Below are 14,438 nucleotides of genomic sequence, written 5' to 3'. Positions count from 1 at the left end.
ACTATCAATGACTGATGTAAGAGGATAAACAACTGGTCTGGCTTTGCTTTGACTAGGCAATCCTTTGATGCTCTCCATTGAGCTATAACTTGAGACTGTCCGCGGACGGGATTCGACTGGTGGGACGACACATTTTCTTCCCACTTTGGCGCATCGCGCACAGGGTGGATTTTGTGCTCCTACACATTTCATCTGGAAAAGCACGATAAGTAAGTCGAATTGAGGGATAAAAGTAGGGATGTTTCATCCACCTTGAGACGTCGACATGGCAGACACGCCAGTTTGGGCAAGTTGCCGACTCGACCATTTGTTGCTTCTGGGGGCGCTGTCATCTTCTGAATATGTGTTGACGAACAATGGTGCTACTGCTGACTGCTGCTACCTTGAAGGCAGCACAGCGCCGCAGTCACTGCAAGAGGAGTCGATATGTTGCGTATAGGACTCCTCTGGTACGAGTAGTATTGATAAGACCCTCAGTCATTGACGGAAGTCCATGATGAGACAGCCTGTCACCTGACCGATTCGATGATTTATCAAGTGGAAAGGGAACTCTCGATGAGAATCATACTCCAAAAGGGATTTTCACATCCGAGAAAGGGTGATGTAAGTGCCGCTAAGCTTTTGGGCAATAGTAAAGGATCCACGCGTCCAAGTTGATCACACACAATTGGCGGCTCAATATAGCCTCTCATATGTCATCACGCCTGGTCCTCGTTCACGGGCATTCTACTTCAACAACGGTCGCAAGGTATTTCCGTCCCCTCAGAGTTACAGGCCCAGGCACTGTTGTCTCTTGTAGGAAACCGCTCCCACAAGCGAGGGACACTTTCGCTTGGGACGATAGATCGCCATGTGTGGTACGGAATCCAGTACGGAGTGGTCCTGAACCCTACGAATCCGTATCCATTCTGTGGTAGTGTGGATAATCCTAGGCATTGGTTGTCGCACGCTCGTAGGCGATTGCCCCTAGGCTCTCTGGACCAGATGATCCATCTTAGACCCCAGTGTACGAGGTAGTTGAAACGCTAAGTCGAGTGGAGATGTGGCTCTGAAATGGGGATTGCAAATAATACGAGTAAGTACTCGTACGAATCCTTCTTACCAAGGTAGGCCTGGCCGTGACGAGGTTTGACTGGGTTCTTAATGGGACGTAAGTAGACTGTCTGTCGAAGTATTTTATCAATGATAAGGGATTTTGTGGCTTGAAAATATGAGCTGCTGCCTATCAGGAGCGCTGGTAATTATTAAGTGAGTAAGAAGAACTGGCAGAAACCAGAAAGACAAAAACTCTGACGCGAATCCTGCTCAGCTGAGCCAGGCACCACAGTGGCGTACTTTCTGGGTTAAGAAGTATCGTTTTCAGCGCATTCACGGGAGAGCCAAAAAGCCTAAGCAAGCATGTTGAGCCTCCAGAGAGCCTCACGAACGTCCTTGTCATCACAGCTACGCCTAATCACGTCAAGGCCAACCGAGGAAAGTAAAGTGGTCACCACTCCATATTGCTAGTTGAACTTAGCAATGGGGGCCTGCGGCACTGGCAGTGCACAGACGCACTCGGGACATTTTGCAAGCATCATGCCGAGAGAGTCCAACCGTCGAATTAACGTTTAAGCCCTGTTCCCAAATGGCACCAGAAGTTGAGTGGCGGCTGGTCGATCATGAAAAGGAGTCCAAAATGGGAACACGGGTACAGCTTCGAAATAAGCCATGATTTCCTCGAGCACCAAGATATTTAAGGCCACGCCTCGAGAGTCGAGAGTTCATCCAGCCCTGTTTTAAACACAGTTTCCAACTATTCACCCAAGCAGCCAGCCATTTTCAGATTTCTGCACAGGCGGCTCTTACTCTCTGAACGATTAGCGTTCGCAGAAGTTGATTAAGGTTGGGCTCGACTCCTCGGTTGCAGGTAGGAACATTTCGGCGCGCGCGGGTTTGGAGATTTGGACCCAGTGACTAGTAGTAGCACACCATAGCTGACAGGTTTCATTGGGCTTATATCCAAGAACGACTCGTATTGGCTACCGGCGTCGGCAAGGGGTCAGAAGAAAAACAATCACTTTCTTCTTCACTTGGCACATGTTGGTAGATAAGCGGTTGGTTGGCATGTGGGATGGGATGTGCCGTTTCGTAGCACCTCCCCACCTAACCAACAAAGTCCTTGGGATAGCCATTTTTCACGTTGTTGTCCAATATTCACCATTCATCCGGGGATGCGAATTCGTCCCTCGTGCTGTGGACCTTTCGCTAATCTTGATCTCTGAGTTGTGAATCGTAGTGTGATAGTTTCTTGATCGAACAGTGCCGAAAATTTGGTGGTTCGAGGTCTCCATAGTGGTCACGGTGGAGCTACGTGGAGAATCCAAAGGGAAATATCGGCTGCATTTACCCCCTCAAGCCATGCCATGCCTCCTACAGACTCAACCATTCCCCCGAGCCGATTCAAAATTTCTTGAACACGTCACGATGAATAATATATACTATGGCCTTTCGGATTTTCGGATAAGAAGGAGCGGAATTGACATGGCGAAAGATGTTTGACCCGCCCTTCAAGGACTGAGTAACAACCCCTGGCATTGTAAAATGGGCCACCCGTGCCAGGTTGGCCGAGCCACGTACCAGACTGTAACAGGATCACTCGGGATACGAGATGGCAGTTTTTGTGAATGCGAGCCTCGGGCAAGGTTGGATGCTCACTGCCTCAATACTCGGTCCCAAGTAATTAATTCTCACAAGGCATTCAAAAGGTTTTGGGGGCCACAACCACTTCTGCTGAGGACAATACTTCGTAAATTCTAGACCCTGGTCCAATTCAGGCTGGAATGGTCCACTTGTCTTTCGGTTCTTCCCAAAGGAGAGGTTCCGCCTTGCTAGTTCCATGCAGTGTTGAACGGTCCAGGCGCTTACTAGGTATGTCCTATAACTTGTTGGATTGGGCTACACTCGTTACCCAAAATGAGCCCCTGAGTTGTTGCCCAAGAACAACTTTTCGGGGATTCGTCCCTTCAATGCCTTCGTACGAGCCTCGAGGTACTGAAGCCATGATCGGCATCAACCATGCCATTACGAGTCAAACGGGCCCTCTTTCACGTCTCGCGGCCTCTCATTCTTCATCCTGTTTGACCGGGACGCCTGATTCGCCATTCTAGTTCTAGTCCTTCCAATCCTAGTCCTGACCACAAACTCACGTGACGGAAATCTATGCCATCAGTGGCTATCTTTACAGTGTCCAATATCTCGCAATAGGTCGCTAGCAAGCACATCGATTACACCCGGCTTGGAGTCTTCTATCCCAAATGTAATAAACAGTTCGTCGTCCATATAGCCATGATACTTTTGACCATGGGTTTTCCAGCTCATGCTCGTCATGTAGAATCCCTCGGAATGGCCAACTGGTAGCTGTCGACCTTCCCATTGTACGGCCCCTGTCGATTCAGTGAGCATTTGTCGCCCACGTACCCAGAAAGGTTTCTTCGATATTCCATGGATAGCAAAAGGGGCTTGTTGTTGAAAGAGAACCACATATGGTTCATAAACGCTATGCCACTCATAAAACGACTTGAAGTGAAATATATGCATGATAAACGTGTTTTCCGGACTGGGCTGGCAAGTAGAATTGGTACGCTTGCACATAGTGATGGACAGTGAATTTGTCGCCTGGTGAATCGTCTCATACTTCGAACTGATCACTGGCATATACCTGGCTAGACAGGCGTCATCTGATTTCGCAGCCTGTGGAGCCAGGTTCGTGCCTACAAGGCCGTTGGAATCCACAGCCGCAAAGACACGGTGTGGGGACAAATCATGGTGCACATAGATGTTGTGCTGAAAATCCCAGAATATGAAATAATTCTTTTCAAGCTCTTTAACGGGTGGCGGTCGCTGAAGTTCCTTGGGCTCGGTAAATCGATGAGATATACTTGATTCGACAACATAGTCTTCGAGAAGCATACGCAAGTCTTGGATCCAGACCCCAAGACAAGTATATTCAGAGTGGGCACCGTACAAGATGTAAGGTGCATCCGGCCCGTGCACAACTCTAGCATCACGAGGTCCCAATTCGAAATTGAGATAGGCCAGAGCCCCTTTGCAATGAGGATCGTGGACCTTCAGCGGCACTGGTACTGGAACATCGGCACAGCTCAGTGCACCGTTCACAAAGCCGGCATTGCAAGTCAGCTCGGTGTGGAACCCATCACCCTGTTTCAAGCTGTCTCCCTGGTAGGCGATAATGATCCATTGGTCGTACTTGATAGGATGCGGGATAATGGTTGGATTGTATGCATTAAGTCCACCAAAAGCAATTGGGAGAAACTGAGCGGTGACCGATGAAAGTGAGCTGATCTCATTGTACACGGACTGGTAAATGATCGGCCGGCCATCATCGTCAACATCAGGTGTTGGTCCTGGAGGGATAGGTAGATGTATGATGTCTTTACTTCCTACACTCGAAGGGTGTAGAACTCTGTGATCGGCGACCCCCTTCTTCCATAAGCCACCAAACTTGTCGATATCAGACACCTGTACCGACTTGTGACTGCTTAGGAGCCAGAGAATGAAGAGAAAAGGGCTCAGCAGTAAGAGTAACTTAGGAATTGCTCTGACCAACATCGCGACAGACCAAAAGGACTCATGCTAAAGTAATCCACAGACGGCGGACTGATAGGGAACGGACTTTGAACACGCGGAGCAGTCATCAAGATGGCCTTGAACCTTGGAGATAGGACCAAATACGAAGAATTGGCGAAGCACGAATAGATGTAGGAGAAAAACTCCGGACATCTTTTCGGGATCTGAAGAGTCCTGAACCAGCCACAGCCTTCGACGCCACATGCGACACATGCGCCACTCGTGATCCAGCTTAGTCAGCCATTCCCAATTGACAGCACAACATCCCACACGGATCGCATATAAAGATAATTAATATCACTCTCATAAAGGTAAAGTAAGCTTTCAGTGTAGATAAATATTTTCGCTATATCAAAACGGCTCAAGCATGATCGCCAAGTCATAAAGACGGCGGACGTCTATCTAAGCCAAGATGTCAATCAGATCCCGACATACGTGCAGGACATGAACCCCAGATCTCAGGATTAGGGTTGTCGCGGGTGTCAGTGTCAATGTCAGTGTCAGTGTCAACAGTAATGCCACTGTCACTGTCACTGCCACTGTCGTCCCTTGCAGTATACTTCACCTTGGAACATTCCAGATGTCGATCAGAGATAGCCTTCGGTACACGCCGCCGAATCAGGATCAACCAAAATAAGCTCAGGCATTCCAAACCAATCCATACACACAGTAGTTGTGGAAGGCGCTCATGGCAAGGTCCATCAGATTTTGTCGTGTTTCGGAGATCCTGAATGTGGCTGTGGCTGGTGAAGGGGTTCGACTCGGTCTGGCATGCGTAACATGCATCACCTGTAGGACTCTTGCCTGCACTTTTGAGTTATTCTGCAATAGTCGTCGTGAGGCCGGTGCTCTCAGAGACGTGGATGTCTAGAACCCAGGGCCACTTAACAGCTACCACCGGGTGGGATTAAAGGCCGGCTTGAATTTCGACTCCATCGCAAGTCATCTTATGCGGCAGCTTCCTCTGAAGTTCTTTCGATGGCATGGCGTTAGAAATCTTGCGTCTCGGGCAAGTTTCCGTCATTGCGAGGGGCTTCCTGCCCGTTTCCTTCGATTCCGTGCGCTTGAAAAATCAGTCCACAGGGTTGTCATCTGAGGTATCAGGCCCGGGAAGATGTAGATGCAGATGGCCATGTCTATGGCCAGGCCTGCGATCTCCTGGTGGCGCTCTGCCGCCGACTTGCTCTGGTTCCTGAAGTGGGTGTTGGTCCGCGGGCATTTCTTCCGCTGCAGCGTGAGTATCACCACCCACGGGGCTCATAACGCCAATCAAGCCTTGGTCATCGACCCTGAGTGGGTGCTTCTTATCCTCGAGTTTCTTTGCGGCGACCAGCTTAAGTTGATCTTCCTCAGCAAGGGAATTGAAAAATGCGGTATTTGAATCCCACAGCTTGATACACTCTGTGTTCCAGTTGCACCTCTCCACTTCATCATAGATTGGATGCTTGAATCTCGGGTGGTTGGTCGGCCATGATGAGGCATGGAAATGATGTTGAACTAGGGCACTCTTACCCGAGTGAGTGCCAGAGTCTGAGTGCCCTGTACCAGCAGCAAAAGCTTCTGAAGTCAGCACAAGAACACCGGCGACGACCTTAGAGTCCAGCATGCCATGGAACTCGTCCCATGTAACCTGTCTTCCAGTCTGGACCGACATCTCTGTTAAAATCGCCGCTGTGAAGGCGGACGGACCTGTGCCGACGAGTACATCGTCGAAATCTAACTTGATATCGGAGATGGGTTTGCCCTGCTGTTTCGAGACTCGATTCAGCCAATGAATGATGTTATCAATTAGCCTCAGCATGACTGGCAGTCTTGGTTTCCCCATGAAAGTCCACTGAACAAGCGATTGAGCCTTTTGACCTAAGATAGGATGGTCCTTAAAGTCTGGCATGTCGGTTTCTACTCCAACCACCAGGTCAATCTCCTCTTCAGTGTATCGGTTCGGAACGAAGAATTCGATAGGCTTGAGACATTCCACATCAATATCAGCATAGAGGCCGCCTTCAACGTACATCACCAGATATCGGAGGAGGTCCGCTTTGATAATTTTAGCGTTTAGTGTTTCAAAGACATGGACAATGTCGGGTCGGTTGAGGCCAGTGGATCCGAAATGATGTCTAACGTAACTCAGACTGTTCTCATCGGTGAGAAGCTCGTATCGATACTCTGGATTTTTCCGAGTCCAGGTACGGACTCTAGCCGCATCTTTGGGATCGAGCCCAGCTGCCTCCGTCTTCCACGTCTGCCAGATCTTCCGGGGAAATTCCCCTCCCATAGGATGGTAAGTTTTGGTCATAAACAGCTTATGGATCAAAATGAAGATCGAGACAATGATCAGCACCAGCAGAATTCGTTGGCCATGTCTTGCAAGCGGCTGCCTCGAGGATCGCTTGAAGGCCTGTCCCGCCATGAATCCTGTACTTCACGGTCTCACAGCCAATAGAGAGACGATGGCAACATGCAATTCTCCTTTTGGTATATAGCTAACGCGTGAACGAGACCCATACAAAAGGGAATGGTGGTAGGTCAAGCACGTAGCTAGTTCACTTGAACTTTTTCCCGACGTGTGTTGAAATCAGGAGAAAACAACATCTCATGTATCTATGATTTACCATGGATATCTTCTTTCAATCACATGCCCACTCGGCGCACGCACATAGTTACTTTGTACTCTACCGTACTCATTTATTGGCCCACCCCTCAGTGACACGTGCTCGAGTAGTGCGGTTGAACCAACCCTCTGAATGTAGAAAGGTAATACCCCTGACCTTCGTAGGATGGCTCTGTTTGCACCCTCCTATCCAAACCGAACCACGAATCAGGGGGAAATCGTGGATACTGAGTTAAGGCTGCACCAAGTAGGAGCAGGGGGACCTGGATGACACGGCTATTGCTTGTAAGGCTGAACATACTCGCAGGCCACTGGACGGATAAGCCTCCGTGCCATTGTGGAGAACCGACTTCCAAAGAAACGCTTCAGCCAGCCTGGAGGCTGAAGGCAGGCCGATGCGGTGGTTTCCAAGCCCTCGCCTACCCCTGTGCCAATTTGAAGCACTCCGTGGATCACCCGTGTTGCCTGGCTTGGAGCGCAATTACCGGGCCTGCATTAGTGCGGCGCTAAGATTGTGCTGATAAAACGACGTAGGAGGCAGTTAGAAGTGGCGGAAACTACCGGTGTTAATCAGGCCAACCTCACTTCGTACTGCATGCGGATATCAGTATTGCGAACGAAGCGAGGTGGAGGTTTTACAATGTACGGATGCCAATTCCTCAATGCTGCGCATCCGTACTCAGCATCTGCATCCATGCCTGGGGGTCAATGCAATGCGGCGTTGAGCCAGTCTTTGCGATAGGGGCAATTCACTTGGTAGGTACGAGTACAGTATCAATCTACTACTAAGTGGCCGTTCAAGCTGACTCGCTGCATGATGCGCACTGTGGGACGGCTTCACCGGTCGGTAATACTCCGTACTGTAGCACGCCATCAGCACTGAGGGCTGCACCATTCATTCTTTTCCATATCACTGGATGATACCCTGAAATCAACAGTAAGTCGCAATCTGGTGGAGCAAGTTTGTTCCCAGAACCATACACAAAATATCACCATACTTCATATAGCTTCCTGTGAGGCTGTGAAGGATTTTCCTCTGTATGTGAGGCTTACAAAATTGGCTTGCCTTGGATCGCCATACCCACTACTCGGTCTTACATACTGAAGCGTCCGATGCAAAGAGTTGGCATAGCCATGATGACTGTCACGCGCCTGTAATCTTCATCATACTGAATTAACGAGATTGAATTGATATGCCTGAGGATTCAGCCCCTAAGCATGGGAAAACAATGCATTCCGTACCATTTGGTCGATGAGGCATATCCATTTCATCTTTGTTGTAGGGGCTCGCCGTTGCCACAGCCTGGAGCCTTGTGGCACATTCCGCCTATTTTGGGCATGAGATATCCACAGACTCATTGTTGAGAGACGTGACAGCCACAACCTCGGGACTAGCCACGAAGTTTGGAAGCACACGGAGCGAGCGACGGCACAGTATATTCTGTGAGGTACGTGGTAAATTAGACTCAGATAGCTGGCCGTGTGTGCGGCGGATCGCCTGTGAAATTGCGAGCATCACGAAGTAGGCGGCTGAGGTTTTCGCCCAGCTGAACCAGATGAAGAATAGTTAGGGCAAACCGCCTCGCAGTCTAGTCAAGCCACAGCGGCAGGTTCAAAAGATCCATTTCCAAGGGCGTTCAACAGAACGAGCGAGACAGGAATACACTTCGTACTTGGCAACACATGTTTTTACAGTGCACCAGGAGATAAATGAAAAAGGGTGAGAGGATCCTGGTCGAGACTAACGGGACTGCGGTAGATCGTGCAATTGAAATCCCGCTCCGGCATGAAAGCGGGGATCGGGAGGATCTTCCAGGATATCGTGTGGATAGAGCTTGTGGATTGAGATTGCAAGCAATGCCATGGCCGACTAAGTTCTTTGGACCCAGCATTGTATCATATTGTGACAAGGCTGCTTACCACATTTAGCCGACCGAGCCAAAACATGCATGAAAACATGTGCGAGGACCGCCCAGGGAAATTCGATCGACTACGGTATCCATATGATTGATTCGACGGACAAAACACTACACCGGCTGGGGCTTGCGACTATGGAAAGACAGGAACAGTTTGCTGCAAGCCATGAGATGCTTGGTTCTTGAGGCACTGCGCCAGGGCCGGTGCAAGCCAAGCCAGTGTACTCCGTCGTTGGCTTGTTGTTGCTTTCTGGAAATGGTCCATCTGCCATAAAGCTCTCGCACTTCGCCCATTCTCCGTGTTCCTCTCTTCCTGTACCTGACGAACGATTGTCACGTCCGCCCACGCTCTTTTGCTTTGTGTTCTTTGTAACACCCACACTCGTTTATCTGTGTCGTTTAAAGCCTTGCTACTACTCAGTATACACCCACATTCGTTTAATCCTCATATCATCAAAGTTGTATGCTATTACTATGAAGAGTTTCAACTTTCTCTTGGCCGCTGGCCTGGCCGCCTCCGTCGAGGCCGCTCGCCTGCCGCTTTGCTCTGTGAGTGGCAATCTTGACATTTGCGGAAATAATACTGATCGGTTCAAACAGGCTGTCTGCTTGACAGACGCAATTGTCGCTACTGGTTGCGATGCAGTCTCCACCGATTGCATCTGCACCTCCGAGGTCTTCATGACATCGGTCAATGAGTGTGTGGAGAAGCGCTGCATGGAGGACGACAAACTCGGTAAGTGAATGCATTGTTTGGTGCTCCCGATTCGAACCTCACTGACTACTTCAAGTCACCCTCGAGTCTGCTGAACAATTCTGCTCCACGACAAGCATGCACAGTCAGTTGAAGAAGCGTGGTGGATCTTGGTCCAACGTTGATGCAAATGGACCCAAGGGCTGGTGGGGATCTGGATTTTTCAACTTCAGCAATTGGTTTGGAGGTCGCTTTGGCCGCCCACGCCGCCCACACTGGGGATGGAGACGACCTCAACGACCAGCTGCTCCTGCTCCTGGTGCCCCTGCTGCCCCTGCTCCCCAACCCCCTAAGCCAGTCGAGTGGGCTCCCGACTTCCAAGCTGGTACTCAAGAATGGTGGAAACAACAAGCCGCTCAATGGTGGGCTGAGAACGGTTATGACTGGTGGAGAGCCAACGGTTGGCACTTCAGCGGTCCTTCATGGTACCAGGGAAAGACTCAAGATTGGTGGGCCAACAACGGTCCTCGCTGGTGGCAAGGACCCTCATCCCCAGGTGCTGGCAGACCTGGCAACTGGCAAGGTGGCCGCCCATGGTGGCCTCAAGCCCCCCCAGCAACTCAGCCTGAACCAACCAAGCCAACTGCCACACCAACCACTGTCCCATCTGACAACCAGGCCTGGGAAGACTGGTCATCTGCCAACCCTGCAGACCCAACTGTGACGGCCAACCCAACCGAAGACGGAGGATGGCAAGGCTGGACTCCAGTGGACCCTACCACCACTCCAACCACCACTCCCACCACCACTCACACTCGTCCTACCTGGACCCCATACACGACAACCAAGCCAGTTCAAACTGTTATTCCCACTGGCACCGGCTGGTAAATGACGACATTAGATTGAAGCCAGCGAAACCGGGTACCTGGCTCATGACGGACACATGGCTTTCCTTTTTTTCTTTCTCTAGAGATGTCGGGCTGACGTGTCCTGATCTAATTGCCAGATTTTCAGTTTGATAGTCAATAGCTTGCGATCATCTGAATCTCATTGATGTTGTACCTTGATACTTGGGGGCGTTACGATGTCTCCATGGTCATGGATTTCCCGATCACAGAATAAAAATGGGCTTTCCTACTGGTTGTTTTTGCTCTCTTGCTATAAAGTCCGGGATAGGTAATGGCCTTAGTTGGCCTTGTGGCAATGCAGTTGTTCGCGTTTGGGAATGAAAACGAGACTGAATCCCTGGCTGTCTGCAGAATAACAAGTGTAGTCACCTTAGTCTCAAGACCCCCAGCACTTTGATCTGGCTCACGGACCACGTTGCATAAGGCTATCCTTGCCGTTGTCAGTGTTGTCAGAAGTACGGTTATGCAGAGAATGATGGCTGTCACTCCACCCTGTGTCACTGATGGTCTCCAGGCGTTGACAGGTAGATGACATGTTGCACAACGAATCTCTCAAAAGAGCCGAAAGGGCACGTGGAAGTGTCACAGGTATTCACCGCCCATCGTTGAGCTCTAACCACTCCATTCATGCTCGTGTACCTCGTACCATGTTTTCGGTTGCGATTAGTTGCGGTCCAAGCAATAAAAGGTGTTTCTGTAGCCGGGTATTCGAGAACACGTCATATCACGTGCCATCTCTCACGTGATGCCAAGCCAGGCATGAATCAACTTCAAGTTGAACGTGGCCACTCCAGCTTCGTTTGGGTTTGACCATCACATCAGGTTTGCATGCACAATCTTCGCCTGACAATCCTTCCGTAAGCTGGAACCCTCGCAAGCAAACAACGTCTCAATCACTTCGAACTTGGGAACTCCTGAGCTTTCGCGAAGGAAGATTTGATCAAATTAAACGATGCGGCTCCGGACCGGTTCTTCGACCGGTCGTCGACCCAATCAGGAAAAGTTAGCTGTATGACTCCGTACCGGTATTCGTCCCACAACTTGGCCACTCTCACCGACCACTCTCACCCACCTGGCTGCAAATGGTGTCTTAGTTTCGACCCATGGAGCCGTGGAGTACGGATACCGAGTACGGATAGCAAAGTATAATCAAGCAGGCGCTGTGATCGTCATCCCTGCTATCCTGTGGCGTACATGATATCGGCTACATAGGGCTTCGGCGGAATCAGGGGTCGCAGCTTCACCTACCTATTTTCAGTCCATATTGGGAACCCAGATCGACGGTTGTTCGCCTGTACGGACACTCCTTCCTGAGATTGACAACGTGGAACTATCACGAATCCCATGCCAAAACGGGAGAGTGGGGTCTTCTGGTCCTCGAGGCTTTTGGAAACACCCGCTTTGGACCGCCACACCAAGATGTTTGTCGAGAATGGCATCGAGCTAAATCTTGGACTATAGGTATTTCCCGGAATATCAGAGCCCAGGCTCATTATTCTTGCAAGGGGCAGTGGTCGTGCATGGCGGATTCCCCCTTTCTAAACATTTCACATTGAACATACACTTTTGCTTGATCTTATCCGTTGCGTCTAGTGCGATTTCGGCACCCATCTACCAGGAAGGCGGAGTGACGAGTCTACCATCCTGCTATGGCTGGCTGACTTGCGCCTAGGTTGAGTGTCAAGGGTGATATGATTTCTAGGTCTGGTTCCCACTGCCTGGACCTTTGAATCTTTTCCATCACTCAATCTTGTTCCATCTCTTACCCAAGGATACCAACACACTCTCCCTACAGATCTCGAAATGGCAGAGTCCACATTCACACCGAAGGTTAAGCGTGTTTGCTGTATTGGTGCAGGCTATGTGGTAAGCCATCATTGATTGAACTGGTCCCTCGGTTATGGGGAAGAAGACAGCTACTGATTCATGACACAGGGAGGTCCCAGTGGAGCCATCATCGCGAGCAAGAACCCCCATGTCCAAGTAACCATCGTCGACTTGAACAGCCAGCGAATTCAGGCGTGGAACTCAGAATCACTGCCCGTGTATGAACCTGGGCTCGCAGGCATTGTCAAGACAGCGCGTGACGGCATCCCAGGGTTCCGCAAAGCCAACTTGTTCTTCTCCACTCAGGTTGATAAAGCCATCTCGGAAGCCGATCTTGTCTTCATCGGAGTCAACACACCCACCAAAACCCGGGGTTTAGGAGCCGGGAAGGCCTCAGATCTGGGCTGGCTCGAATCGGCAACTCGACGCATTGCAAAAGCGGCAGACCGAGACTTGATTGTCGTTGAAAAGAGTACGGTGCCTTGCAGGACTGCTGCGAGTATCCGGGAGGTCTTGCTTGCAAATGGCAAGCCAGGAGTGAAATTTGAGGTTTTGTCGAACCCAGAATTCCTGGCGGAAGGAACAGCCGTTAAGAACCTCTTGAATCCCGACCGAATTCTCGTCGGATGTCTCCAGACTGCAGACGGATGGGCAGCAGCCAAAGAACTATCTGAACTTTATGCTGCATGGGTTCCCCGCAACCAAATTGTTACCATGAATCTCTGGTCCTCGGAACTGTCCAAGCTGGCTGCAAATGCCATGCTGGCACAACGGATCAGCAGTATCAATGCCATGAGCGCCATTTGTGAAGCTACAGGAGCCAATGTCAATGAGGTATCGTACGCCTGTGGTCTTGATAGCCGCATTGGCCCAAAAATGCTGCAGGCGTCAGTCGGCTTCGGAGGCTCATGCTTCAAAAAGGACGTTCTGAACCTCGTGTACATTGCTGAGAGTTTGAATCTTCCAGAGGTAGCGGCTTACTGGGAATCCGTCGTCCAGGTCAACGAGTATCAGAGGAGTCGTTTCACCAAGCGCATTGTCACTTGCCTCCACAACACGCTCAACGGCAAAAAGATTGCTGTACTCGGTTTCGCATACAAGAAAGACACGGGGGACACCCGTGAAAGTACCGCAATCACGGTTGTTAATCATCTCCTGGCCGAAAATGCCCAGATTAGTATTTACGACCCTAAAGTCACCGAAACCCAGATTATGAGCGACCTGAGCGCCGACAACGATCCAGCGGTCCTGAAATCGTCCATCAAAGTGCACACAGACCCATACGAGGCCTGCGATGATGCCCACGCCGTAGTCATCCTGACGGAGTGGGACATGTTCAGTAATAAGACACCAGCACACGTTTTACTGGAGACTCCCAAGAAGACTGGTCTCGGTTTACAACTACATCTCCCACCCACACCCCTCAGTTCTGTGGCTGATGAAGACCGAAGTCGTCAACCTAATGACAGCAACAATTCCGAGGAGGTGTCGCAATCTTCTCGTTCCTCCTCAACTTCTCCCAAGGAATCGTCACCGGGTTACTTTGCGCATACTGCCGCCGCCCTGGATGCCAATAGCTCCAACCTTGTCGTTACGTCGCCCAACGATGCTAGACAACCACCTAGTCCTTCTCAGTGGACGCGGCCATCCTCGCCTGTCGTTGTGGAGGATGAGTTACCCAGCCGCCTGGACTGGTCTCGGATCGCCGGTGCCATGCAACGACCTTCATACGTTTTTGACGGCCGAAACATCATTGATGCACCCAAGTTGGAAACGCTCGGTCTCAGAGTTGAGGCTGTGGGTGTTGCCAGCTCTTGGAAAGTCGAAGCTGCAGCTGCTTGAATATTACGGATACA

At 50.4% G+C, this 14,438-nt stretch overlaps 4 protein-coding genes across 4 annotated transcripts; 2 read left to right on the top strand and 2 right to left on the bottom strand.

Moving 5' to 3' along the window:
- Positions 1-3,204: 3,204 nt before the first annotated feature.
- LTR84_008620 (uncharacterized protein) lies at positions 3,205-4,608 on the bottom strand (the record flags this gene model as incomplete). The annotated part of the gene is made up of 1 exon (XM_064852165.1): positions 3,205-4,608. One exon carries the CDS (start codon positions 4,606-4,608, stop codon positions 3,205-3,207), a length of 1,404 nt encoding a protein of 467 aa, XP_064701762.1.
- Positions 4,609-5,698: 1,090 nt separating this feature from the next.
- LTR84_008619 (uncharacterized protein) lies at positions 5,699-7,036 on the bottom strand (the record flags this gene model as incomplete). Its single annotated transcript, XM_064852164.1, has 1 exon — positions 5,699-7,036. One exon carries the CDS (start codon positions 7,034-7,036, stop codon positions 5,699-5,701), a length of 1,338 nt encoding a protein of 445 aa, XP_064701761.1.
- A 2,591-nt stretch (positions 7,037-9,627) lies between these two features.
- LTR84_008618 (uncharacterized protein) lies at positions 9,628-10,735 on the top strand (the record flags this gene model as incomplete). Its single annotated transcript, XM_064852163.1, has 3 exons — positions 9,628-9,702; positions 9,754-9,889; positions 9,945-10,735. 3 exons carry the CDS (start codon positions 9,628-9,630, stop codon positions 10,733-10,735), a joined length of 1,002 nt encoding a protein of 333 aa, XP_064701760.1.
- A 1,823-nt stretch (positions 10,736-12,558) lies between these two features.
- LTR84_008617 (uncharacterized protein) lies at positions 12,559-14,424 on the top strand (the record flags this gene model as incomplete). Its single annotated transcript, XM_064852162.1, has 2 exons — positions 12,559-12,621; positions 12,691-14,424. The coding sequence occupies 2 exons, from the start codon at positions 12,559-12,561 to the stop codon at positions 14,422-14,424; spliced, it is 1,797 nt and encodes a 598-aa protein (XP_064701759.1).
- Positions 14,425-14,438: the final 14 nt, after the last annotated feature.

The sequence above is a fragment of the Exophiala bonariae genome (assembly GCF_035927105.1).
Source record: "Exophiala bonariae strain CCFEE 5792 chromosome Unknown scaffold_32, whole genome shotgun sequence".
In the NCBI taxonomy this organism is placed as follows: domain Eukaryota; kingdom Fungi; phylum Ascomycota; class Eurotiomycetes; order Chaetothyriales; family Herpotrichiellaceae; genus Exophiala; species Exophiala bonariae.
This window is presented reverse-complemented; position numbering and strand designations above follow the sequence as displayed.